We start from the raw sequence: 26,208 nt of genomic DNA, 5'->3' as shown, positions 1-26,208 counted from the left end.
AGTCACAGAATCTCTGATTTGTCTTATTAGTTTTTAAGAGAGCTGTTATACTGCTGTACAGGGAGAACAACAAAGTGAAAAAGAAAATGGTAAGTTTTTTTTTTTCTTCTCCTCCTTTTGGTCTAATTACTTATCTGTTCCTTAATGGGGTCACTTATTTTTATCATTGTATTCCTTCTGTCCTGCATTACATTGTGACAAGTTCAGATAATAATCCTAAATATATAAATATGGGTGGTCATGTGTTAACGCATTTATTTTTTAACTCAAACTCCAAATTTTGAAACAAAACAATTACTTTTCATAAATGGCTTTCTGACAAACATTGCATTCACATAATGCAGTTTTAGATGTAAATACAAAACATGTTTTTCTTTATTTTCTTATTTGTTAGCCAACTTCAAAATCAGCCCATGGAGAGCAGGATCCATTCAAGTTTCGCTGGCTCATTCCCCTGTCAGCACTACAGGTTAGACTGGGCAATACTGCAGGTAAGAGACACATCTGTCCAGTAGAGCTCATAGAGTCAGTCATTTCCACATGTACAAATGATCAATCTTTTGCATTTTCATGCTGTCTGAAGACACAGACTGCGTCTGGGAGCTGATCCACACCAAATCACAAAAAGAGGGCAGGCCTGAGACGGTGTTCCAGTTGTGTAGCAGGTAGGAATTGCCTACTTGGCCACTTTAAAAAAAAAAAAAAATCGTGGTGTCCTTTTTTTTTTTTTTTTTTTTTTTTTTTTCTCCATACAAAGCTTAACATTTCACTTTTTTTTTTTCATTTGCAGCACCCCAGAATGCAAAGTGAATATCATCAAGGTGATTCGCTCTATCCTGCGGGAGAATTTGCGTCGAAACATGCAAAAAGTTGAGCAACAGTCTGAGAGAACCTGTAAAAAGCGACTTACTCCCCTTCGAAAAACTCTACCAACTTCTGCTAAGCTAGGTCAGTGTGACCTCCCCTTTACTTACATTCTATATTGGAAGCAGCCAACATTATGATGCGTCACAGTGGAAGTGTTCAAGCTGCACATTGCTTACCACGCAACATTCAGCTATAATCTAGACTTCTAGACTTCCATTGGTAAAAAAACAAAAAAAAATGCTACATCACAAGCTGGCTTTGAATGTCAGAACCTTTGTAAATGTGTAACAAAGGTCATAGCAATCAATTCACTCTGAAGTCTGTAATTTGTCACAATGCAGTGTTTCATCAGAGATATACTGTACATAGGCGATCTTAACATTCATGACTGCATTCATCTGTGCCCCGCAGGTTCTTCTCGAGCCTTTATGCTCTCCAAACAGCCTTCAAGCGATACTTCCAACCCCAACAATGATCCTCTGAGGCTGTGTCTACCAGATTCAGATTCAGCCAGTGTAAGCAGTGGAACCACCAGCAGTGCTAGCGCTCCTCTGGATCAGTCTCGTGCGCAGCGAAGCACAGTCAAAGAGCCCAACATCGTCAGTGATGAGGACAATGAGACCAATGACCAGGCGTGGCGAGACTATCCCAGTGCTATCGAGGCCCAGTTCTGCAGACTTCGGCTGACTGAGGAGGCCTCCCAGGCACTTGCTCCTCATGTGCAGCCAGAGAGCGGAGAAGTGGACACTTCAGAAAGGCAGTTTTCTATAAAGCGAGCTCACTTCAGCGCGGTAAAACGCAAGTCTGGCAGAGGCACGAGTAGCCTCAGACGCAGCCAGGTGGCCCTACTGAACATGCGTCGGCATAGCCACTCTTTGGACAGCCAGACAGAGACAATGGCAAATAGTGTGGACCTTAACTCACTACTGGAGAAGGAGTTCAGTGTGCAGAGCCTGACCTCTGTTGTCAATGAGGACTTCTTTTATGACAACACCGCGGAGACAAAAAACGTGACTACTACTTAGTATCACCTGGCCACCACAGAACAAATTTTAGCATGGCTTCAGAGCCTATATGCTTGACCTGGTGTGGAGCTGCATTATCTCATGCAGCCTTTCTAAATTTATTAGCCAATTCAGGGAAGCAACTGAGGCCAGATGATTTATTTTCACCTTTTGTGGAACCACAGTTTGACAGACCTTCATTCAGAATGGTGTTAAGTGTTGCATAATTGTCCATGATCCACAGCACTAATTCACTGAACTGGCTATATAGCAACTGTTTTGCACCAGAGAACCAAATTACCTGCCTTTACTTTTCTTACACGGCATGCTGGTGCAAAACTAAGACCGGTCTGCCCTCCCACAGACACACACGAGGACCGAATTCTGTCAGGTTTTTAATTGTGTTTTGGACACTACGTAAGCTTCTTGCTTTAAGCATTGCTTCTATCTTTGTGATTGGTTTGCTTTGTATAAAATTTTATTTATTAGCAAGGTTCTTTTTATATTTCTTTTTAATAGGAATCCAAAATGTTGGGTTAAGACATTGGCAGGATATCTCAGTGGACAAGCTACCCATGCCCTTGTTACAAAAACACAGTCAGCTGTAAACATCAGGAATTTAAATGTGCTATGCTGGAAATGTACCTCTGAAATAAAGCCTGCAGTTGTCCTTTTTTTAGAATGTTTAAATGTGTAAATAATATTTTTTCATGGTTTAATGTAACTTAATTTTAAGAGATTATATACATTTGACACTTCACAGCCAAAAACTGTAATAAAAAAGGTGTCTGATTACATTGTTAGATTATTTTTGTTCTAATGAGTTCCTGCAAAAAACAGCCTTTTTTTTTGACATGCCCCTATTATGGATTTTTTATAAATTACCTTTCATGCAGTGTAACAGCACTAAGTGAATGAAAACATTCTGCAAAGTTTTACATCTGACAGTGCTCCATGTATAAAGTTGTCTTTGAAAAGAAAAAGTCGATTCTGAATCATGAAAACTAGTCATTTTTAAAACAAATCTTACAGGGGTCATCGGATGCAAAGTTAACTTTTTCATGTTGTTTAAACATTAATATGTGTTGGCAGTATATGTACACATCTACCCTATAATGATAAAAATCCATGCAGTGGTTTTTAATTAATCTGTAAAAATTAAAGGAACATTCCCTCAGAATGGGATGATTTTCGCAGAGCTCATTTTGACAAGGTAAAAAGGGTGTCGTTTTACACAACCATTGAGAATTTTTAACCAAAGTTTTTCATTAAGACCCTAAGGAATCATATCAGCTTGTGGAAAATTGACATCTGATGACCCCTTTAAGATGTTTCAAGATCATCATCTTGAAACAGCATATTGCCCACACAGACCCCAGAAAACTTTATCCCCCACCTCCCTCAAACACTGGAGCGGATTCCTGTCGAGAAGACACTGTGCTCTGCACTGAGTAGTTAGGGTATGTCTAAAAACTCAAAACCTGTTTTCTCCTCCAACTTCAAACTCATCCTAAATCGCTGCAGAAGTACAGACGCAAGTAGGTTCAAACGCCCTTTAAAAAAAAAAATAAAAATAAAAAAAATAAAACCGCGATGTAGGGCGATTTTGAAGTTGGGGGAGAAAATTAGATGGGACATACTTTAAATGTCTAGAGCAGGGGTGGCGAACTCCGGTCCTGGAGGGCCGCAGCCCTGCAGAGTTCAGCTCCAACCCTAATTAAAACTCACCTGCCTGTTGCTTCCTAGTAACCCTTCAGACCTTGATTAGCTTGTTCGGGTGCGTTTGATTAGGGTTGAAGCAAAACTATGCAGGGCTGCGGCTCTTCAGGACCGACGTTCGCCACCCCTGGTCTAGAGTCTCTAAGAGTAGACAAGCAATTTTGGTTAAAAAGTGTATTAAGCTTATGTTTTTTAAGAAAATTACCAATTGTTTCGCTAGATAAGACCCCTATTCCTCAGCTGGGATCATTTAGAGCCTTTTTAAGCTGCAATAAAACTGCATTTTTAACCTTCAATCTGTTGAGCACCACTGAAGTCCACTACATGGAGAAAAATCCTAAAATGATTTCCTCAAAAACCTTAAATTCTTTGCAACTGAAGAGAGAGAGACATGAACATCTTGGATGACAAGGGAGTAAGTAAATTATCAGGAAATTTTTATTCTGAAAGTGTCGTAATTGGTAAAACATTATTGCTCTCATGTACTCTGTAGCATGCAGAATCCGTATTTAGTTGTGTTGCTCCGTGCAGCTTGTAGGTTTCTGGCTAACCAGCCAGATAATAGCAATATATGTTCGCTCGCAATTGTCTAGAAATGTGTCAATGAATAGTGAATGTTTTTTGTTGTTGTTATTACTTGGAGTTCTGATAAAGAACAGAGCAATATGTTGGTGTACAATCTGCAGTGCTTTATCAGTACGTTTCTGCATTGGGCTAACGCATATACCAAGGCTGTTTGGGTGTTTACCACCAAGCTATGGGTTTAAGTAATGGTGATGGGCGTTCCGTTTCCGACATGCGTTGCACACAGTAGACCAATCACCGCAGATTAGTGTCACGCAAATGAGGAAATGAATCGTTTAGCGAACCGTTTGGCAATCGTTAAGCAAATAAGTAAAAATAAATGCATATTATAAAACAATAAAAGTGTTTTTCGACCTTGCATGCATGGCAACCTGTTGTTGGGCACTCCCAAAGCCAAAATATGAATCTTTTATAATCCATAGTAGGGGCACTTTAAGTGACAAACGAATCACGCTTTAGCATTCAATTTGAGGACTATGAAGACGTGAGTCTTGTCTTAGGGATACAAAGAATACAAATCCTATTAGCACACATATTAAAAAGTCTAGGAAAAATAATTTATTCATCAAAGTCAAATTATTTTTAGGTAACAATGGCAAATGTTTTTGCTCTGACGGATGTCAGCCTCTAGCTGTAAAATGATTAAAGCATTCCCATAGCTGCTTTATGATATGACAGGTTTTCTGGGCAACCCCCTCTCTTCCTCAGTTCAATACAGAGAGGGAGACTAGGAACTGGAATTGATTAATGTACTTTTCCTTCCTACCTACAAAGCAGCTTTATGTGATAATTCACAGTGTTCTCAAACTATATCTCCCATAACTTTATTTTAAACCTCCTGCATTTTCTAAAAGCTTTTCTTCGCCCTGCCCTTGCAGAGTGCTTAAAATGTCAAACTCAATGTGTTTTTTAGCTGAAAAATTCCAGCTGATGCTTCATTTACCTCACTGCTGGCTAGTCTTCTGCATACTGCACGCATCCTTTCAAAAAAAAAAAAAATCATGACAGCTGATGAGAATATCGCCATTAGCAGTCTGGCGTCTGCTGCGTTAGTGTTTGTCATTAACATTTTCCTCTGTTGTTTTGTGAAGGTGAAGCCCTCTACGATTGCCGCCCAACTGTCTCTTTGCCTGATGCCTGAGTTTCAGTTCCTCTCTGAAGTCATAGTCAGTGAGGCCTTGGTCTTCCTTGCAAAGCTTACTGTAGGCGTCTGCTAAAGCCCTGAATTCAGAAATAGAGATCTCTGTGGGCCGCAGTGTGGGATCCACATCAGCACTGCGCAGCAACTCTTCCGTCAGTTCTTGACGCTGAGACTCTGGGAACAGCATCCTGCAGCAAAGAAAAAAAACAGTCATCACACACTGACACAATGAGTTAACACAGAAAACTTGAGAAGAGGCATGGAAGTGACGTTATATGGTCAGTGCGGATGTTCGCTTAGCGCTTGTCAAACTAGAAAAGCAGCGACTCATGCAGTTTATGTTGCTGCTGAAATTACAGATGTTCTCCCTCACATTCCTCAATTCAGTGACACTAATTGCTGAGCTCCTTCCCAACTTCCTGCAGCACTGAGCCCCACCTGCCTCAACACACCTGCCTGGAAGTTTCTGGTAATACTTCACTCCCTGATTAGCTTCAGGTTAGGGTGTGTGTGAGCTGAATTTTGAAGGACACTGGCGTTTCAGGACTGGACACCCCTGAAATTTTTTCCAGTGTATGTATTTAACATTTTGAGGATGAACACTCAACATCAAGGTACACAACAGTATCTCTGTATCTACCCTTCCTAAAATCCATTATTTAGAGGAAGCCAAACGAAACACATCGAGAATAGAGGTAGTTTTGAAAAGTAGTTTACAGAATGCCAGGGAAATGCTTACTCGAGCCCTCTGCGGCAGTGCTTCCTCCGGAACTGGAAGGCGTTCTTGACAATCCTCTCGACCAGCTTGAAGGGCTGCTGGATCTGGGGCTGAGCCAGCGGAGTGAAGTGCACCACCCCCACATCCACCTACGTACACCGCCGGGTGACGAGATGAAAACACACACACATACACACACAGAGACAGCAGTGTTATAGTCAGACCTGGAGACCATTTTCACAAGCTACTCCCACTCGAGTGAGGGGGAGAAACGGAATAGAAACTAGCGCAAGAGGGATATACGAGTGAAGAGAAGCAGAGGGTTGGGAGAGGAGGCGGTGGATGACGCTGCACGATGACAAGCCAGTTCCGGTTGCTACAGTAACACCTGTTTGAAGGACCATCAAAACAATCCTCTTCAAATGTGAATAGTAAGTCTCTTGTTACACTGTTGCTTCCTAAATGTTCTTATAGCCACAGTCTAGTGCTGCTGTAGGGAGACGCTTCAGCTTCCGTCTCCCTTGTCTCCCACCGATCAGCACTAAAGGACAGTGCTTCTTTTCATTATGCAAAATCTGCATAGATGTCTGCCATGCCCAGGCTAAAACCTGTTTCTCTCGAGTACATGTAGGGGGAGGCATAATTTTGGTAGCTCCAGAACCAGTTACCGACCTGCATCAGAACAAACTGTTCATCTTTGTTATTCACTCTTCCAGAGTGTGGATTCTGAACTTAATTAATTAAGTGAAAGCTCCTAAATATCTACGAGATACAAGAGCAATACTTTGCCGTAGATTTTTAGAAATGTGCTGGAATGCCCCCAGAATGGAGATGTGTGATGAAGATAATGAAGATACTGAGGAAAACGCAATTTGTTGTAGGTGATAAAGAGAAAATGCAAATTGATTTGTGCTGCATCTCAGCTGCATGTTTTACTGTGATTTAACATAGTGTTAACCCATGCAGGACTCCTGGCTTCCTAGACTTTGGCTAGATTCTTCCACTCTTGGGCTTATTTTAAATAAATTACGAGCAGGATACAAGGCTTTAAAGAGCCCTTCTGGTGTTTAGGGCTACAAAACGGCAATACACTGGAGATGACAGAGAAGGAAAGATGTGACAAGAGCTTTCAAAAACCATTGACTCATCTGCCCTCAGCTATGCAGAATGAGAACCAACATTCAAGAAATCAATTTGGCCACCTGTCATTTACCCAGCTGGGGATGCTGGCTTTAAAATGAGACACTCTTAACGCCCCTTCACTCTGTGAAGGCATCTGAAATTTTGACCAGGTAGATTCAAGTCCCTAAGAAGTCACAAAGAAACACTTAATATTTAGGAGCAACCACATAGTATTATACATGTATATACGCAATAGCTTGCCTGTAATATGCCCCTCCTCTTTCCCTCAAGTTATTTTAATCCTGGTATTAAAGCAAAACACAAAATGGCCTGTACACCCCCATATACACATACACATATGCAGTGTTGGGGGTAACGCATTACAAGTAACACAAGTTACGTAATATTATTACTTTTTCCAAGTAACTAGTAAAGTAACGCATTACTTTTTAATTGACAAGAAAATATCTTGAGTTACTTTTTTCAAATAAGTAACGCCAGTTACTTTTCCCCCCATTTATTGATTAAAATCTCTCCTGTCCCCATGTTGAGAGAAATCGGGAGTAAGGTATTAGTTTTAGAATAAATGTAAACATGCATTAATTCATCTCACTCACATAAAACAAATTTAGTATTCCTCAAAATGAATAAAAACAATAAAAAAATACAACTCAGAATATCACACAAACCTGCTATAATTAAATACGCTAAATAATACAAATATCCTTTATGCATTTAATACCATTTTATTAACCAATGTCTTTGCTGCCGACCTTCGATGATCCAATTCAACCATACTAATAAGAAAAAATTACTCAAAATCATCTAATATATGTTTTCCTTTTTTTGTTTTTTTTTATTGCTGAAGAGTTGATATGTTTTCTTCTGCGGTCTACTGTACAGACGTGAATTCACTTTTCTCAAAGCCTCAGGCTTTTGGTGTGACAAGGCTTTTACATTTGCCAAAAATAGAACTTTTTATATTAAAAACAAACAAGCACGCTCTGCCCAGATTTAAAAAGTAATGCAAAAGTAACGCAACGCATTACTTTTCATAAAAAGTAACATAATTAGTTACGTTTTTAGGGAGTAACTCAATATTGTAATGCATTACTTTTAAAAGTGACTTTCCCCAACATATATGGGTCGGTTTCAACAGAAACACATTACTGTCATTAATATACTCTATAGCTACACTATATTTGCCCCTACTATATAGGACTCATTTGCACCTGAGTGTGAGTGCACCCTTAATACAAAGGGTGTGAATTTTAATTTGTCATTTCTAATGAAGAATGATCAAATTGAGATGGCAGTCCCTCAGGGCTATCTGAGTAACCATTATTTCCTTTACATAACTGCCAGAGAACAATGGAGTATGCGGCTGGAAATGCATACAGTGAGGGAAAGGAGAAAATAGTCCTGCAATGAGTTGGGATACATTAATCATGACAGCACTTTCAAAAGACAACCACTCTTACTTCAGCTCAGATGAGGAAAGCGAAAGAGAGAATGTAACCAGCGCGACTGACAGGGCTTTTGCCAGAGAGGCTTGTTTTTACTGTAGGAATAGTTCGTCCTACGTTTTATGAACAGCCCAAGGCATCGATGGGAACCAAAGGAACTACTGATGTGCTTTTCAGATATGAATTGATTCTCATGGAGACTCTCTCCATCGTATGAGAGACTACAGGCTTTTGTCTGGCTTAAGACACAAGGGAAGATGGACATGGAGGGTAAGCTTGTTAAGAGGGCTAAATTCTGATTCTAAACAAACAGCGGCCCTATATTTAAGCACTTTAAAAATGCTAGGTCAGTGAAAATCATTCCTATTTCACTGAACAGTAAAGTCACAAGAAAAGCACAGAGGCAATAAATCAAGGTAGTGTGGAGACCCATGCACTTCCCTCTTGTACAGCAGAGAGTAATTTCCATTTATTATCATGAATTTAAACAGCCATTTCTGTAGCAGTAGCAATAAGACCATTTTGACATCTGCATTACAGGCAAACAGCTACAGCAGGGTAATGAAATGACTCCATCAGCAACAGTGAATAACAAATGGATCTCATCCTAAACAAGTAAATAGAAAAAAAAAAAAAAAAAAAAAACACCCACCCCATCCCTCAAGAAATGACAACTTTGATGTCCACTCAAGCCTTTGCACATGATAGCTAGAGGTGATAAAATCAAGGGACCATGCATATAATTGCTTTGTGCGTCTTCACACGTCAGCTGCCAACACATAAGCATTCCCTGGGTACGTTAATGGCACCCCTTACACATTGTTAACACATTTTAGTTGTTTACTTTTTAGCACGGTCCCAGCATTAGCACTTGAATGCACACATGAAGATCACCACCACTAAATATAAGAGTATACCTTCATTTTCACCTGTGTTAAAGTACTGATTCTGACCTACAGGTCCAATTTTGGTCATTTGTTAACCTGAATGTGTTTAAAGAATTTGTTTATACAAAACAGAATTCTATAGGTAGATTCAATTTTGTCCTTCTTTGCCCTCTTTGTCATTTCTAAACCAATGCCATATAGCCACTCCCACCCTGCAGCGAAGAGAGGACGGATAGAGGACGGCAGGGGTGGGGGGTGTAGGGGTTTATAGGGGCAGCAGCTGTGAGTTCATCCTCCTGCAGAGTGAATGTTCCTGCTCAGAGGCTAGTCATTTTATGATTAGGGTGATAGTGGTGCATTGCCACTATACTGAAACTCCTTTAATAGCAGGTGAAAGGTCCATGCCTTAGTCCACTACCCAATGAGACCACTACCCACAAAGCATATATATATATATATATATATATATATATATATATATATATATATATATATATATATATATATATATATGTATATATATATATATGGTATATCTCTCTCTATATGGTTATGGTTAAATAAAAAGTCTAAATATCTGCCAACAGAACAAAATGACAAACTTTAGATTTTTTTTTTTCTAAATATTTTATATAATCTGATCTTTAATAAATTCATGACGTCTTAGATCATTAAGGAAATATTTCGATTTTTTTTTTTTTTTTTTTTTTTTTTTTTTTTTTTACAGGAAAACATAATATTCAATAGAATATTCGATAAGTATGTGTTTTTTCGTTAAATCTATGTAATTAATATTCAAAATACTTAATATATGCAAATAAACCAGATAATAAACAGCACTGAAAAAAACAAGCCCTCTTTCAAAATTAACGAGGTAAACGTTTATTTCTTTGAGAAAAAAAACGGGGTAAGTTAAAGCGTTCAAAATAGACCTTAAATCGAATGAAGAGCTTACGACATTAAATCACAGACGGGACTTAAATCGCTGTAAGAGCATATGGAGCAAAGAACGGAGACTTTCATGAGCGTGAAGTTGAGATCGCTGCTGCGTGACGTAGACCATCATTCGTGCAGCTTTGAAAACAGCATCGTCGCTCCATCACTGATGTCCTCTGATACACCGCTGCTGCTGAAGACAAGGATAACATGAACGGATAGCTAACGATACAACTACGGGCGTTTATACTCTGTTTATGTATTTAGCAGTGTGTGTACGTGTGTGTATATGTGTGTGCTCGGAAACCTGACGCGTCATAGCTCGCTCTGCACCAGCCGAGGTAAGGACAGGATTTCTGCATTCCGCTCCGTATTATAAATAAACCGTTCAGCCTCCACTATGAGTCATAACCTAAAAGATTTGTGTTACTGCCTTAGTAAAACGAAAGGGTGAAAATGTGCTGACAAGTTGTGTGCTCGTGTGTCTGAAACGATACTTTATTTCATTTACCTGACCGTATGGAAAACAAAATCAGACTCCAGTTATCAGACATGGCAACAATACGTGCATGTTCAGTCACTGCACTAATAACTATGGGTATGAGGCATGAACAGGAAAGGCTCGGCAGCAGTAAAAGGAGCCAGTAGTTAGGAACCTGCTTCCTCATCATCCTGTGGGCGCACACTTCTCTTTGTTCCTAGTGCACTGGGGGAGGAGGACACTCGTTTAATTCTCTCTCACTTATTTCCTAAGGCAGGCAGCGGTGCTGAGGAGTCTCTGCCGTCGCAGTTGCAGCCGAAGGAGAGGGGACTAGGCAAGCTCGTGTGAATGTTGGCCGAGTTCAGGAACGCGGCAGGATGGCGTCCACGGGCACGCAGATCTTTGCCTTCGTGCTGGCATTGCTAGGCATCCTAGGTGCCACGGTGGCCACATTACTGCCTAACTGGAAGGTGAGCGCGGATGTCGGTTCGAACATCATCACTGCCATCTCGCAGATGCAGGGGCTGTGGATGGACTGCACCTGGTACAGCACAGGCATGTTCAGCTGCACGCTAAAATACTCTGTGCTGGCACTGCCCGCGTACCTGCAGACGGCACGCACCACCATGGTGCTTTCCTGCGTGTTGGCAGCACTGGGATTGTGTTTGGCCTCTTTGGGTTTAAAGTGCACTCGCTGGGGTGGTGGACGGCGTGCTAAACGTCACGCTGCCATGGCAGCCGGCACCTGCTTTCTGGCCTCTGGCTTTCTCTGCCTTGTTCCTGCCTCCTGGTACACAAACGAGGTTATCGTCAGTTTCCTAGACGCCAATGTGCCCGAAAGCAACAAGTTTGAGCCGGGCGGTGCTGTCTACGTAGCCTTCATCTCGTCTGGTTTCCTTTTCGTGGGTGGATCCATTTTCTGTCTTTCCTGCTCTGGTAAGCGACATGGCCCCCAGGATTTGATACTTCTCCCTCCCGACAAACTCCTCTTGCAGCAGCAACAGCAACTGCTGCAACAACAGCAGCAACAGGACCAGCTCCAGCACCAGTACTGTTCTCTGTCACCACTGGACAACAAAACTGGCTACAGCCTGCAGGACTACGTATAGGGGACTGAAAGTTCTGGAGCAAAACAAGTGCAAAGCACTGCCACTCGACTACTTGGCTCTCGTGATTACAACATGCAAGGGCGAGAGGGGCCGCAACTTTGAAGCATTTCCCTTATTGTTTCCATCTCTCCTTTTTACAATCAGCAAGCACAACACGGTGGAAGTATTCCGTTAAGCGACGTCTACGAACAGACGGATTGTTAATACTGAGGGGCGAGTGGCAGCAACACTGCAGTAGCGACAGCTAAAGCGGTGTGAAAGACTGAGCAAGATGATAAATAAATGCACATATCCAGCATCCTAGTAAATCTTATTAAAGTGTTCCTCTGGGAACGGATTAGCAACAAGGGAATGTTTCTGCTACTTCAAATCCCAACCCCTCCTTCCCAAAGATCTGAACTCAGAAGCAATCGTTTAGCTGCTAACAATCGTTTCGGTAACCTCTGTCTAAAGTAAGATGGCAATATGTCTCTTAGAGGCAACAGTATGGGAGAGCCCTTGTTTGGGAGATTCTTTGCTTTTCTTTCCATTTGAGTAATGGTTGTATTAATGAAATCTGTCTTATTTTGGTAGCTGATAGGATGATTGATATTCTGCCTAAGCATGCTTTCTGGAGCCTGTGCATAATGCAGTGGAATGCCTGATGTAGACTGAATTGTAGCCATATAGCCTGTGCCTAAAGAGCTGTAGTACATAAACCGCTGAAACTGTTTGGAGAGAAGTAGGAGGAGAGAATGAATAGGGGTTGCTGGGTCAGGCATGTATGGGAAATCCATATCGAGGCTGAGAGGAGACTGCCCCTACCTTACGTCAAATGGACAATGTAATGTTGTGCCATTCAACACTTTCGTATTTTGTCCCCGACAAAAGCAAGCTGCCTTCAGCTCAGGGCATGCTGTTTGCCGCTCTATCACGCACACACTTTCATACGCTTGCTGTGCTGCATGTGTGCTTTTTACTCATGCTGCTACTCACTGCCATGGAAACGGGATTCTGCACCCAAATACGTGTATTGTCTAGGGGTTGTGTCTCTCTGCACGCTCAGGGGATGGTGGTCCTGTCTGTGATGAGCTGTAGGCTGTCATAAATCACTCCGGCCAACAGCAGAGGATTGGTGTCTGGAGACCAAGCCTCTGCATCATCCTTTCTCTCAGATGGGAGGGTCCCTACCCTGCTGACCACCTCCGAGCTTGAGAACACGATCAGTAGACAACATACGTGCAGCAGTTTTGTTTTAGACACCTTACATCAACAAAGACATGAGATTTAGTAATTGGCAGCGCTTTTGTGGAAGCATGTGGCACCTGATAAGGCTGCAATCTGCCTGCGTCTACTCTCACAGGAAGTAGTCTTTTGCCAAATTGCTTTCCTTTTTCCCAAAATATGAATAAGCAGCCACATTTGTCTACAAACGCATCAGATTGTCACCTACAAGGGGCTCTTTACGTCATCTCAAAGGAATATTTCAGGTCATTCTTAACGTCTGTGGACATCATCTGTGGCTTGCTGTCGATTACCAGAGAAAGGGAAATGGTTCAACATTTAAAGTGTTTACTTATGGTGCTGCTCACATACATTCCATTGTTATTACTATAAAAGGATAGTTCATCAATTACTCACCCTCAAGTTGTTCCAAACCTGTATGAGTTACAGATTTGGAACCTGTATGAAGTCAATGGCTACCAGCAATGGTTTGGAATACCAGTATTCTCCAAAATATCTTCTTTGCGTTCAACAGAAGTTCATACAGGTTTGAAACAAGATGTCAAAATGTTCATTTTCAGGTGAATTGTCCCTTGCAATGCATTTCCCATTTGTTTGCTTGCCACTGCTTCAGTTTTATATGAACTTAAAACTTTTTGTCTTTGGTAAACAGACAGCATGCCACAAATACTGGCCATAACGATTAATTCAAGTACGAGAAACATCATACTCTACCTCTCTCAGTGCTCGCCATCCCGTTCTCCCCAAGCACTTACGGATGTTGCCTCTGACAGCCAGAACGGTTGCATGTCATGTGCAAATTTGCCAATGCATGTACACACAAACGCCCCCTCATAAGCATGCCCCCTTCCCCTGCATATATAACTTGTGCCAAGAGTCGAGTAAGTGTGTGTTGTGCTTGGATGCAGCCATGCGTTTCTATGCTGCTGAAGGGAGGAATGCAATTTCAGTGTTGTTCTGCTCTGGCAAAAAGAGCTTTGGCAGTGATGGATAGCACAGTGCATTCTTCCTCTCAAGCAGATTCCCACAGGCGAGCAGATGGCTGGGCCCAGCTCGCCCCCTGCAGGCAGCGGCGGGCATGCTGCGTGGGCACAGCCAGGTTTTGCGCTGGCCCTCTAGGGCAGATTACGCCTTCCTCAGCAGACCATGCCAGCTCCTGGACAATAACGACTGCCCATGCACCATTACCGAATGCAATAAGCACTCCTCCTACCCTCCGGAAGTAACGATGCACTGAAATGTTACAATTGTGAATGTGCCAAACTCATGACTACTTTGCAAATGTATGTACAGGTGTACTGTTCTGTTTGCCAAATGCAAGATTATTTAAAGTTTTCGAAAGACTGTCATCTGTACTGGGAGATAATTTATAAATATGAAGTTTATCAACGAAAATATCAACTAATCTTAAATTCCAAAGCACAATGATTCTAGGATCACAAGCTGTTCAAGTTCACTAGGATTGAAAAGACTTTAAATTGTACTTTGGTATTTCATATTCATTGAAACTCAGCAAAGATCGCATTTATCACTATTAATTTACTGAGAGCACTGTTCAACACCCAAGCATGTTCACAGCAAATCTTCTTTATAAGAAGACAAACATTTACACCTTTAATTGTGTAACCTCATTTGAAAGCAATTTATTTTTTTGTTAGCTTAACATGGTAGAAGATACACTGAAATGAAGATGATTATCTGTAGATAGTATTACCAGAAGAGGTTTTGTAATTATAAAGACAAACTATTCATATATTGTTATGGTGCAGCTTGTTTATTAGCACGCTAGGAAAAAAAAAGTTTCATATGATCCAGATGAAACAAAAAGGCCCTCGTTTTTGTTCAGTGGCCAATTTAATGATTTCTCATTGGATAAATGCAGCTTATTTTTTGGTGGATGCTTCTGCACCTTCTTAATTTTGCAGAGGATATTGTTCAAATATTTCTGTACTGTTCTCTCAGTGTGCTTGTGCAGGTAGTTATATTTTTATTAATAAAAAATTGATGTAAGCAGTATGTTCTTAAAAATAACTAAGTCTTATTTAATAAATTTGTGCTGTTTTGTTCATGTGGGGACAACACTTAAGCAACAAATGGCAACTATTTGAATAGAACAGGCTGTATGGAACATATTCTTTCATAATTTCAATTGACTGTATTCTTAGTTAACATTAAATATGAATAAATAAAATCAGCATTCGTTAATTATCTAGAGGATCACTGAAAGAGAACTACTGAAAATAAATCTCATTATAAGAGGTGTGCATAAACTTTTACCTAGTTGACGATGCATTTAAAAAAAAAAAAAAAAAAAAAAAAAAAAAAAAAAAAAAAAAAAAAAAAATCACAAAGTGCATTTGTATATGCCTTTAAAATATACATGCATTTTTTATTGACGTGGCTATTTTATATACTTTTATGATTTACTGTCCATTATGATTTGATGTATGCAGCGATCTTAACACTAAGTCACAGTCCATAAAGTGTAAGACAGCCCTGGTAGATTTCTGGCCATCATATAAGGCTTGGTTCTTTAGGCGAATTTTTAGGCCATCTCATTATGGTTCATTACATACTGTATAGGGTGATGAGAAGATTTGTTTTATATAAGTAAATGTATATATCCTAATTAAGGCGATTTGGTTTGGATAATGTAACAGCTTAGAGCTCATAAGAGATCTAAGAAGAGGAAATCTATAACATCACACAATGGCAAAATACTCCATTACATGTCTTCATGTAAGGTAAAGCATTTTGAGCATGTAAGACTAGCTAAACTGTTTAAAAAACTGAAGTGTTAAACTTCATTGGGCATCAAAACCCCATCAGCAGTAATGGCGTGCCAAGTCCATAAACAATCAATCAGTCAGCACCCCTCAATGGCTCACTTCAGTCACTGCAAGCATTATTATTATTTTCCTTTAGAGCCAGTGTCTTATTTTTGTAATATGAGCAATGTGGAAGATATAATATGATTGTCAGACACTGTGGGTGACCTTGCTCTGCTGAAACACTCTTGGGTCTGTACACACACTCAGTCCCGTGAGCACAACAGAATGATGATACTGCTCTTGTTTGGTGCATTGTGAACTGCTGAGACAGGCAGTATAGAATGCCAAGATAAAAGAGCCTGCATGAAAACAATATTTTCTCATTTTCTTTCCAAAGGTGTAAATAAAAGATTGCTGCAGTATGTTTTACAAAATAGAATTTCAGTCTATCAGCTTCAAAATGTCACATTTAATTGTGTTACTGGTAATTTGTAAAATGTACTAGCAATTTCAAAATGAAAATTGTTTAAAAGTAAATCCCATTTACACCATTTCTTTTTCAGTGTAGATCTTAAATTTAAAAGATTTAATTTAATTCATTTCAAACATTACATACACAAAGGAGAAAACTGTTATTAAATAAATATGTGGGAGAAGCTTTAGCCAAAAATAGCGCTGTTGTAATATTATAACAGCATATAATCAAATCTTACACTGGGTGTAGAACCACATATTTGCAAGATCTCTAAAATATCTTTATTGAAAACTACTAATGAGCTTTGGTCAAAATCCAAAGTATTTAATATTAAAATGGGATATTTTTAGATCTGGGATCATAATATATTGAGAGTAAGGCTGCAGGCTTTCTGAGACATTGAAATAACCTTCCTTTACTCCCGATACCTCATTTGACCCCATTTATTAAAATGGAGCACTACTTATACCACATTTGGCCCCATTATGCACTCTGTGAGGTTTCATTTTCTGTGATGGTCCCATGGTGCAACAGTCAATGGAGAAAAAGAGTTTAATGATCCTTAAAATGAACATAAAAAAAAAAAAGCGTGACTGGCCTTGCTATGTATAGGTAGTTGAAATGACACCTTTTTTATGTCCAGAGTATCATTTCTCTCTTTTATTTCTTAAGAAATAAGAAAATAATGTCAGATAGGGTTCTGTTGCAGAACAACAAGTCTCCTCAGGAATATATTTACATTATTATTTTAATAATTGTAAATAAATAATAATAATTGTGCAATCGAAAATCATTTGCTGCAACATTCAGCTGAAATATTTTTGTGATAAGAAAATTTAAGGAACAAGAATTGAAATGAGACGTGTTTTACGGAGTGCCGACACATTTCGACCAATTATTTGAATGACTTTTCCAGTCCTTTGTGATTATTGGATAAGTCTCGTATTTTCAAAAGACTGCCCTTTCCAGTCAAAGAGAAAACTACTATCCTATACTGTAAATCCTTAAAGGCCGTATGTATGTGTCCAAACCTATAATTTTTTGTGTCTTCTTAAGCTTTTTCTCCACACATTTTCATGTGCAAATGTCATAAACCCACATGTATAGCTGTGTAGGATCATCTCCTCAGAGAGCGTAGAGGGATGGAGGTGCCAGTGCTTCCATTACTCTTAATATCCAGACAAACATCTGCTTGAGGTACGCTTCACTCTCTCTACAGATCAATCTCTGTCATGAGCCCATCCTCAAGCTGTTTCCCTCTTACTCGCACTTTCTATCCTCTGTGTGTGGGAAGGACACTGCAGTAGCAGCTGGCTCCACGTCTGCCTCCGTACACGCATCAGCTCAAGGGACGGCAGCCCATCCCTGTGCTCGTGAAACGCGTGGGGGAGAAGGAGGAGGGGGGGTCGCTACTGAACCACTTTTGCATCTGATCATGAAGAGACGATAATTATATTCATTCAGTCATTCTGAAGAATGCGATTATTCTGTCTAACAGCAGCATTTTACAGCAGACACAATGTGGGCGATGACACAAGTTCATTTGATTGTACTGCAGCTGAATAAGACAAACATGCTAGAAATGAGAACTTCTGTTTAAATATGTCACAATTTAACATTTACTGTAGCAGTCACTGCGTGGGCAAGTGCTGGGGTTAAAGATTTGCAATCCACCTGGTGGGGGTGTCAAGTGCGATCCATGACTGAGGAGACCAGCAAGTGCAGCGTGGGCCTGAGGACATACAATGCACATCCAATCACCATGGACAAGCCTTCAAGGACAACCACAGTCACTCAATGTGACAGAACAAGGTGCCCCACAGCGTCCACACAAGACTGCCAGACATTTAAAAAAAAAAAAAAAAAAAAAAAAAAAAATGCCACATATAAAAAAAAACACCCCTAGTGGCATGCCAATATCAGCTAATGCTCATGATTATAAATAGAACAACTCTGTCCTGTTCTGATGAAATGCTGCGGCTAATTCTCTCTGACCTTACAGAGGGGTTCTGCAGGGAAATGAAACATGGCAAATCTAATAATGCAACCCATAGTGTGAATATAGTGCAGAGCAATTCAGGACTGTTCTCTAAATACAGTGAATGAGCTACTGCTAATTACCAGCTGCACAATATTCAGTTCTCTAATCCAGTTAATTTGACAAGAGCTGTGTATTATACACCATGTGTGGCAACTCACTCCCAGACGCATCTTCTCTCTAAACCTTCAATAAATCCTATTAACTTTGCACAGTGTTCATGTACTGTGATATCTGGACCAATTCACACATTTCCGATTATTAATTGTTAAACTGTAATTGCTCATGTGTAATGGACTGAAGGTATAACTAAATATACAGTGCACAATATTCCCATGCACATTTTACCAATTCCAAATCATATTAATAACTACTATTAATTTTGTATTTAATCATTTATAAGTGATATACAGTTTTATGCGAACGTTTGGGAACCCCTTGCAGAATCTGTAAAAATGTGAATAATTTTAACAAAATAAGAGAGATCATACAAAATGCATGTTTTTTTTATTTTATTTAGTACTGTCCTGAGTAAGATATTTTACATAAAAGATGTTTACATCTTAAATAGCTGAAATTATTAAAATAACCCCCTTCAAAACTTTGGGAACCCTTAGATCTTAATACTGTGTGTGGTTACCTAGATGATCTACAACTGTTTTTTGTTTTATGATAGTTGTTCATGAGTCCCTTGTTTGTTCTGAACAGTTAAACTGTGCACTGTTTCTCAGAAAAATCCTCCAGTTCCTGCACATTCTTCAGTTTTCCAGCATCTTTTGCACATTTAAACCCATTCCAGCAGTGACCGTATGATTTTGAGATTCATCTTTTCACACAGAGGACAACTGAGGGACGCAAACACAACTATTACAGAAGGTTCAAACATTTTTTGTCTTGTGGACTATATGTAAACATCTTTTATGTAAAATGTCTTACTCATGACAGTACTAAATAAAAAATAACATGCCTTTTGTATGATCTCACAATTCATTCATTTTCACAGATTCTGCAAGGGGTTCCCAAACTTTTTCACGCCACTGTATAACTGTACATGAGAATCGAAGTGAAAAACTTATATATTTAGGTGTGCATAATTATTAGACAGGTTTTCTTTTACAGATAAAATGAGCCTAAAAAAAAAATAAAAAATAAAAAATAAAAAATAAAAAAAGAGAGAGAGAGAGAGATTTAACTCTGACTTAAGTCAAAAATTATTAAACCCCCATAAGAAATATTCTAAACTAATGCAGTACAGAAATGGCTAAGTTAAGACATGACGATTGGACAGCAAAATGCTCATTGGATCAGCAGAGTCAGAAAAAAAACAGGTGGAGAAGAAAAGACATGTTAACGGCAAAAGAATTATGAATTCATGTAAAGAATTAGGTGTGAAACCATAAGGAACCCTTTAGTCTCCAGCGCTACCATTTTCCAGAACTGCAACCTAGCTGGAGTCTTAATAAGAATAGTGCAGTAAAATACACTAAGACTGTTTTTTTTATAGGCTTTATGGACTGATAAGCATCACATCCTCTTTTACTACTCTTTCAAAAATTTATCTTCGAGAATCTGGCAGTAAGTTTTGGGAGTTCATTTTTAGTCTATCTCCTATCCTGAAGTCTGTCTTGCAAAGATGGACTAAAAATGAACTCCCAAAACTTATTGCCAGATTCTGAAAGATAAAATCTTCAAACAGTGGTACAAGAGGATGTGGTGCTGGTCCTTTAAGAATCACTCTTAACTTATCTGTCTATAAAGCCTTTTTCTGACCGTGCTGACCCAATGAGCATTTTGCTACCCAGTGGTAATGCCTTAACTTCGCAATTTCTGTATTGCATTAGTTTTGAATATTTCTCATGGGTATTTAATACTTTTTGACTTTCAGTCGGAGTTCAATTTCTTTTTTGGCTTATTTTACCTATAAAAAAAAAAACTGTCTAATAATTATGCACACCTGAATATAAGGAGTTTTTCACTTCCAGCCTTAATGGACAATTATACATCAATTATATGAACAATGATTTATCAGAATCAGAATCAGAAAGAGCTTTATTGCCAGGCATGTTCACACATACAAGGAATTTGTTTTGGTGACAGAAGCTTCCACAGTACAACAGAATGACAGTGACAAGACAAGACAAATATAAAAAGAATAAAAACAGAATAGTAATAGAAGTAAATATAGCTGCAAGCAGCAATTGCGGGGCCAAGCACAAAAGAGGCAGAATGAGGAGTTAAACACGGCAAGGAGCAGCAGTGAGCAACAGTGAGTAACTTAAGCCATTTTAGGATAATATCAGTTGAAATGGCTGAAAAATCATAGATACAACCAATCGTAATAAAATTTAATGGCTCATCACTTTTGACCAACAGGTGGTGCTGTTTTCAAATTGATGTGACGTGTTCTATGTGAAATGACAATGACACACACAAAGTTTGCCGTCATTATGTCAAAGCTTTGCAGAGATACAGCCTCAGATGTAGTTTGGCATCTTTCCAGAAAATTTGTTGATGCGTTAAACGAAAACGGTTTCGTATATCGACACGAAATTCATAACTTTTTGCCAGCATAGTCTGAAGATGATCTGAGTCAAATTTGGTGAAGATCGGACTAACAGTCTGGGAGGAGTTCTAAAAAGTAGGTTTTGTACATGGGAAAATTGGATATGGTTCGACTCGGTATGACACACCGAATCTAAAGAGACCAGTTTTGTGATTTTTGGACAAATCATTCAGACGTTATAAAGAAAAAGAGCCATTTTTCGTATCTCCTGACCACTAAGGGGCACTGCACCGAAACACTGCAGGTAGGCTCAGGTCATGCTTGTTTTAACACACACCAAGTTTGGTGTCAATATGACAAACTGTTACGGAGATATAGCCTCACATTGATTTTTGCTAGCTTTTCATAGAATTCTTTCGCGTGTTATTCGTGAACGGCTGGACGAATCGACTTGAATTCCATAACTTTTTGCCAGCATCGTCTGAAGATGATCTGGAACAATTTTTGTGACAATCGGTGCAACGGCCTAGGACAAGTTCGAAAAAGTAGGTTTTACGAACAATTGAGAATAGCGAAAAAACTAAACCTTACGATTTTTGAATTTTGGACTTCATTCGACTCGGCATGAGCCAAGGATTCAGAGAAAAAAAAAATTTTGATTCTGTGCCTTACGGTTCAAAAGTTATTAGCATAAAACTTTTGAAAGTTTGGACAAGTGGTGGCGCTAGAGAGTTTGAGTTAGAGACTCCAAACTTGCTATGGTTAATGTTGGGACTGTCCTCTATCAGTGTGCAAAATTATACAACTTTCCCGCAAGCGGTTCTATGGGCTGCCATAGACTTGCGGCGGAAGAGGAAGAAGAAGAAGAAGAAGAAGAAGAAGCAGCGGAATAATAATAACGCCAACGGATACAATAGGTGCCACTGCACCTCTGGTGCTTGGCCCCTAAATATAGCTGCAAGCAGCAATTGCGGGGCCAAGCACAAAAGAGGCAGAATGAGGAGCTAAGCATGGCAAGGAGCAACAGAACGACTACAACAATGAGTATTTAAAGCCATTTTAGGATGATATCAGTTGAAATGGCTGAAACATCATAAATGCAATAACTAATCATATAATTTAATGGCTTATCACTTTTGACCAATAGGTGGTGCTGTTTTCAAATTGATGTGACGTGTTCCGTCTGAGGTGACAATGACACACACAAAGTTTGGTGTCACTATGTCAAAGCTTTACAAAGATACAGCCTCAGAGTCATTTTGGCATCATGCCTCAAATGTGTAGTGGCACTGTACGAAAACGGTTTTGTCTATTGACAAGAAATCCATAACTTTGTGAAAGCACAGTCTGAAGGTGATTTGAGTCAAATTTGGTGAAAATTGGACCAACGGTCTAGGAGGAGTTCAAACAAGTAGGTTTTGTACATTAATCAATATGGCACAAAGAAAGTTCAGCCAACTGTAGGATAATTGGTATGTATGTTGTCGACATGACCCAAGGAATGTTTTGAGACCAGTTTTATTACAACAGGCTAATGCTATCAGAAGTTATGAGCATTTCTGTAAATTTCATTATTAATGTTTAATGAATGGTGTATTACTTCTGACCAATAGGTGGCGCTGTTACCAAATTGATGTGGCGTGGTCAGTGTGAGGTGACAACGGTACATATAAAATTTGGTATCAATATGTCAAAGCTTTGCAGAGATACAGCCTCAGATGTAGTTTGGCATCATTCCAGCAAATTCGTTGATGTGCTAAAGAAAACCGTTTCGTAGATTGACACGAAATCAATCAACTTTTTGCCAGCATGGTCTGAAGATGATCTGAGTCAAATTTGGTGAAAATCGGACTAACGGTCTAGGAGGAGTTAGAAAAAGTAGGTTTTCAACATTAATCAAAATGGCGGACAGCATGTTTGGCCAATTTTGGTATACTGGATATCAATGTTCTCTGCATGACCCAAGGAATCTATTGACATCACATTCATTTCAATAGGCTAATGTAAGCAGAAGTTATTAGCATTTTTGTAAATTTCTTTATAACTTTTGGCCACAAGGTGGCGCTGCCCCCAAACTTTTTGAGTACTGTCAGGGCATAGTGCCAAAGACACATACTGGGTTTTGTAAGGACATGTCAATGCGATCGATATAGCATTTTTTGACAAATTCAATATGGCCGACACCCAAAATTGCTGACATGGGAAAATTGGATATGGTTGGACTCGGCATGATGCACCGAATCCGAAGAGACCAGTTTTGTGATTTTTGGCCAAACCATTCAGATATTATAAGCAAAAAAATGCCCTTTTTATATCTCCTGACCACTTGGTGGCACTGTGCCGAAACACTGCAGGTAGCCTCAGGTCATGCTTGTTATGACACACACCAAGTTTGGTCTCAATATGCCAAACCGTTGCGGAGATACAGCCTCAAAACTATAACTAAAAAAAATTTTGCGTGCTTTTTGTAGAATTCATTTGCGCATTATACGAGAACGGTTCGACTAATCAATTTGAATTCCACAACTTTTTGCCAGCATGGTCTGAAGATGATCTGAGCCAATTTTGGTGAAAATCAGACAAACTGTCTAGGACGAGTTCGAAAAAGTAGGTTTTACGAACAAAAATTTATAGAAAAAAAACTAAACCTTACAACTTTTGAATTTTGGACTTCATTCGATTCGGCATGAGTTTTGAGAATGAGAATTTTCATTCTGTGTCTTATGGTTCAAAAGTTATTAGCATAAAATTATTGAAACTTTGGACAAGTGGTGGCGCTAGAGAGCTTGAGTTAGAGACCCCAAACTTGCTGTGGTTAATGTTGGGACTATCCTCTATAAGTGTGCCAAATTTCACAACTTTCCCGCAAGCGGTTCTATGGGCTGCCATAGACTCAATAGCGGAAGAACAACACACAATATACAAAAATAGACAAAAGATGGTATTTGTATGTACAGATATGTTATGTTCAAATGCAATGAAAAGTAAATAAGTATGTGTGTTAAATAAATAACACATAATTACACATTTATTGCCAAGTTAACTATTCATGAGATGAATTGCCTGAGGAAAGAAACTGTTCCTGAGCCTGGCTGTTCTGGTGGTCAGTGTTTTGTAGTGCTGATCAGACAGCAATAGTTCAAAGAGGAAGTGGGCTGGGTGAATGGGGTCCAGAATGATTTAGCCAGCTCTTTTACTCACTCTGGATAAGTGCAGTTCTTGGAGAGTGGGGAGGGTTATACCACTGATACAATACAAAATAATACAAAAATAGTAGTTCTTGAGATCAATGTGGTTTGGAATTGGTAAAATGTGCTTGGAAAAAAAAAAAAAAAAAAGATCAGAATATCAACTTGCTTAATAATTATGCATGCACTGTAAGAGACCTCTAATTTGGACCAGGGGAACCTGGGAAATGACTTAATTGCATCAGACATGTTTCACTTTGCTCACTGCTTATTGGTCTAATTTCAATTTGAGACAATTTGAGAGCTCTTACATAACTGCTCCAGAGGTGTGGTACTGTGGTGGCAAACACTGTTGTAAGTCAGCAGACTTTCTGATACTTAAAATCTAAAACTTACCTGACTAGTCGGCTAAACTGGCAGGCTCCTGTAACATGAATTACAAAAAGAGCTCAAATATTTTTTTATAAGATGTTACGATTAAATAGCTACAATATAATGTAAAGCTAGGAAATCATACAAACATTTTTACCAATGCTTCCAAGACCATCACAGGACATTTTTGCAATTTCTGGAAAATCTACGTTTTGCCACTATGTTTTGCCAGAACATTATCATCCTGACAAATCAGAAGAATTCCACAGCAAGGATGCACAAGATCAACAAATATAAGATTTATATTTAGTTACTGATCCATCAAGTGGCCTAAAACCTGGACCATTCTTATTGTTGATTAAATCACTTTAATACCAGGTATGCAGACTCCACAGCCAACTCAAAGATGACACACACAACTAATGCTGATTTCCGAAGATGTGAGCAGTCCTCTAGGGTAAGCTTCTTCAGCACAGATGGTATTTATACCACCACAGCTCTGTACAACAAATAAATTGGCAAAGGCAAATTTGCAGCATTAAACGCTTGAACTAATATCAAAGAGAATTTATTGCTTTCTATGCAAGCGTAAAAAGAACATAGATATACAGATCTATCTGTCCCTATGGCCAAAAAACTAGATGTAAACTAGACTTTTACATTTTTTCAAAGAAAATGTGATTGGTGCCAGTGCAAAACTAACTTAAATGATGATAGGGTTTTCTGGGTGATTATTGGGGCATTGCATAGATCAGGGGTGCCCGAACTCATTCCTTGAGGGCCACTGTTCTGCAGAGTTTAGCTCCAACCCCAATTAGACACACCTGAACCAGCTAATCAAACTCTTACTAGGCATACTAGAAACTTCCTGGCATGTGTGTCGAGGCAAGTTGGAGCTAAACTCTGCAGGACACTCCAGGACCGAGTTTGGGCACTTCAGGCATAGAGAGCCCTCCATGGTGGTTGATCGCTGGCCTATGTCAAAAGACCCCACCCTCAAGTGTGTGATATTAGAGTCCCAAGATATGACTAGGGTATTTTCTTCAATCCAAGTCTATTAGAAATTTGGCCAGTTTAATTATCTGCCATATGAAAAAAACTCTCCTTTTTGAGAGCTTTACAGATCTCAACAAGCCACACAATCTGAGGTCATTCATATTCAATGCACAAACCATGTGAGAAGAGCAATGCACTGAAACTGTGAGCAGCAGTAATGATGATGCTTAATTAGTCACTATAATATTAACTGCATGTTAGGTCATACTCAAAATGCAAACAACATAAGCAGTTATTTCTCATTTAACACTGATTATTATTCTGCCTTTCCACAAGATTAATGTCTTCCTGACATCAGACACCGGAAAACAAATACCAGTGATGATTCAATATCATACAGATTAAGGTCTAAAGGTGAATTCCCACCAATAAATTTCAGTCAACCAAGAAATTTGATTTTCTCAAAAATCTGTCTTTCAACAGCACACAGTTTGAATGCAGTGGATGGAGAAAGATCCTGTCATTACTTATCCCTCAGATATCTTACAAGTGTTAGCCTATGTTTTTTCAAAGAGCGCAATTAAGCTTTTTCTCAGGGGTATGTCT

General features: G+C 39.3%; 3 protein-coding genes across 8 annotated transcripts in view; 2 read left to right on the top strand and 1 right to left on the bottom strand.

Moving 5' to 3' along the window:
- Window positions 1-3,682, top strand: part of LOC127179975 (rho guanine nucleotide exchange factor TIAM2) — a 127,268-nt gene extending 123,586 nt beyond the window's left edge. For 3 of the 4 annotated variants that reach the window (XM_051133843.1, XM_051133842.1, XM_051133844.1), the window contains exons 24-28: window positions 31-89; window positions 395-491; window positions 584-665; window positions 791-948; window positions 1,279-3,682. In XM_051133843.1, coding sequence (XP_050989800.1) covers window positions 31-89; window positions 395-491; window positions 584-665; window positions 791-948; window positions 1,279-1,892 — 1,010 coding nt within the window. In that variant the 3' untranslated portion in view covers window positions 1,893-3,682. The remainder of the gene's footprint in view (window positions 1-30; window positions 90-394; window positions 492-583; window positions 666-790; window positions 949-1,278) is intronic. The other variant, XM_051133845.1, reaches the window with a different exon arrangement.
- A 1,028-nt stretch (window positions 3,683-4,710) lies between these two features.
- Window positions 4,711-26,208, bottom strand: part of tfb1m (transcription factor B1, mitochondrial) — a 28,685-nt gene continuing 7,187 nt past the window's right edge. For both annotated transcript variants that reach the window (XM_051133847.1, XM_051133848.1), the window contains exons 7-8: window positions 6,056-6,183; window positions 4,711-5,504 (exon numbers count right to left, since the gene is read on the bottom strand). In XM_051133847.1, the coding sequence (XP_050989804.1) occupies window positions 5,225-5,504; window positions 6,056-6,183 (408 nt within the window). In that variant the 3' untranslated portion in view covers window positions 4,711-5,224. The remainder of the gene's footprint in view (window positions 5,505-6,055; window positions 6,184-26,208) is intronic.
- On the top strand, window positions 6,037-15,610 carry LOC127179978 (claudin-20). Of its 2 annotated transcripts, none has more exons than XM_051133849.1 (2): window positions 6,037-6,465; window positions 11,200-15,610. In XM_051133849.1, exon 2 carries the CDS (start codon window positions 11,304-11,306, stop codon window positions 12,033-12,035), a length of 732 nt encoding a protein of 243 aa, XP_050989806.1. In that variant the 5' UTR covers window positions 6,037-6,465; window positions 11,200-11,303; the 3' UTR covers window positions 12,036-15,610. The 2 variants fall into 2 exon arrangements, with proteins under 2 accessions (XP_050989806.1, XP_050989807.1); XM_051133850.1 differs by lacking the exon at window positions 6,037-6,465 and adding an exon at window positions 10,272-10,786.

The sequence above is a fragment of the Labeo rohita genome, chromosome 17, assembly GCF_022985175.1.
Source record: "Labeo rohita strain BAU-BD-2019 chromosome 17, IGBB_LRoh.1.0, whole genome shotgun sequence".
In the NCBI taxonomy this organism is placed as follows: domain Eukaryota; kingdom Metazoa; phylum Chordata; class Actinopteri; order Cypriniformes; family Cyprinidae; genus Labeo; species Labeo rohita.
This window is presented reverse-complemented; position numbering and strand designations above follow the sequence as displayed.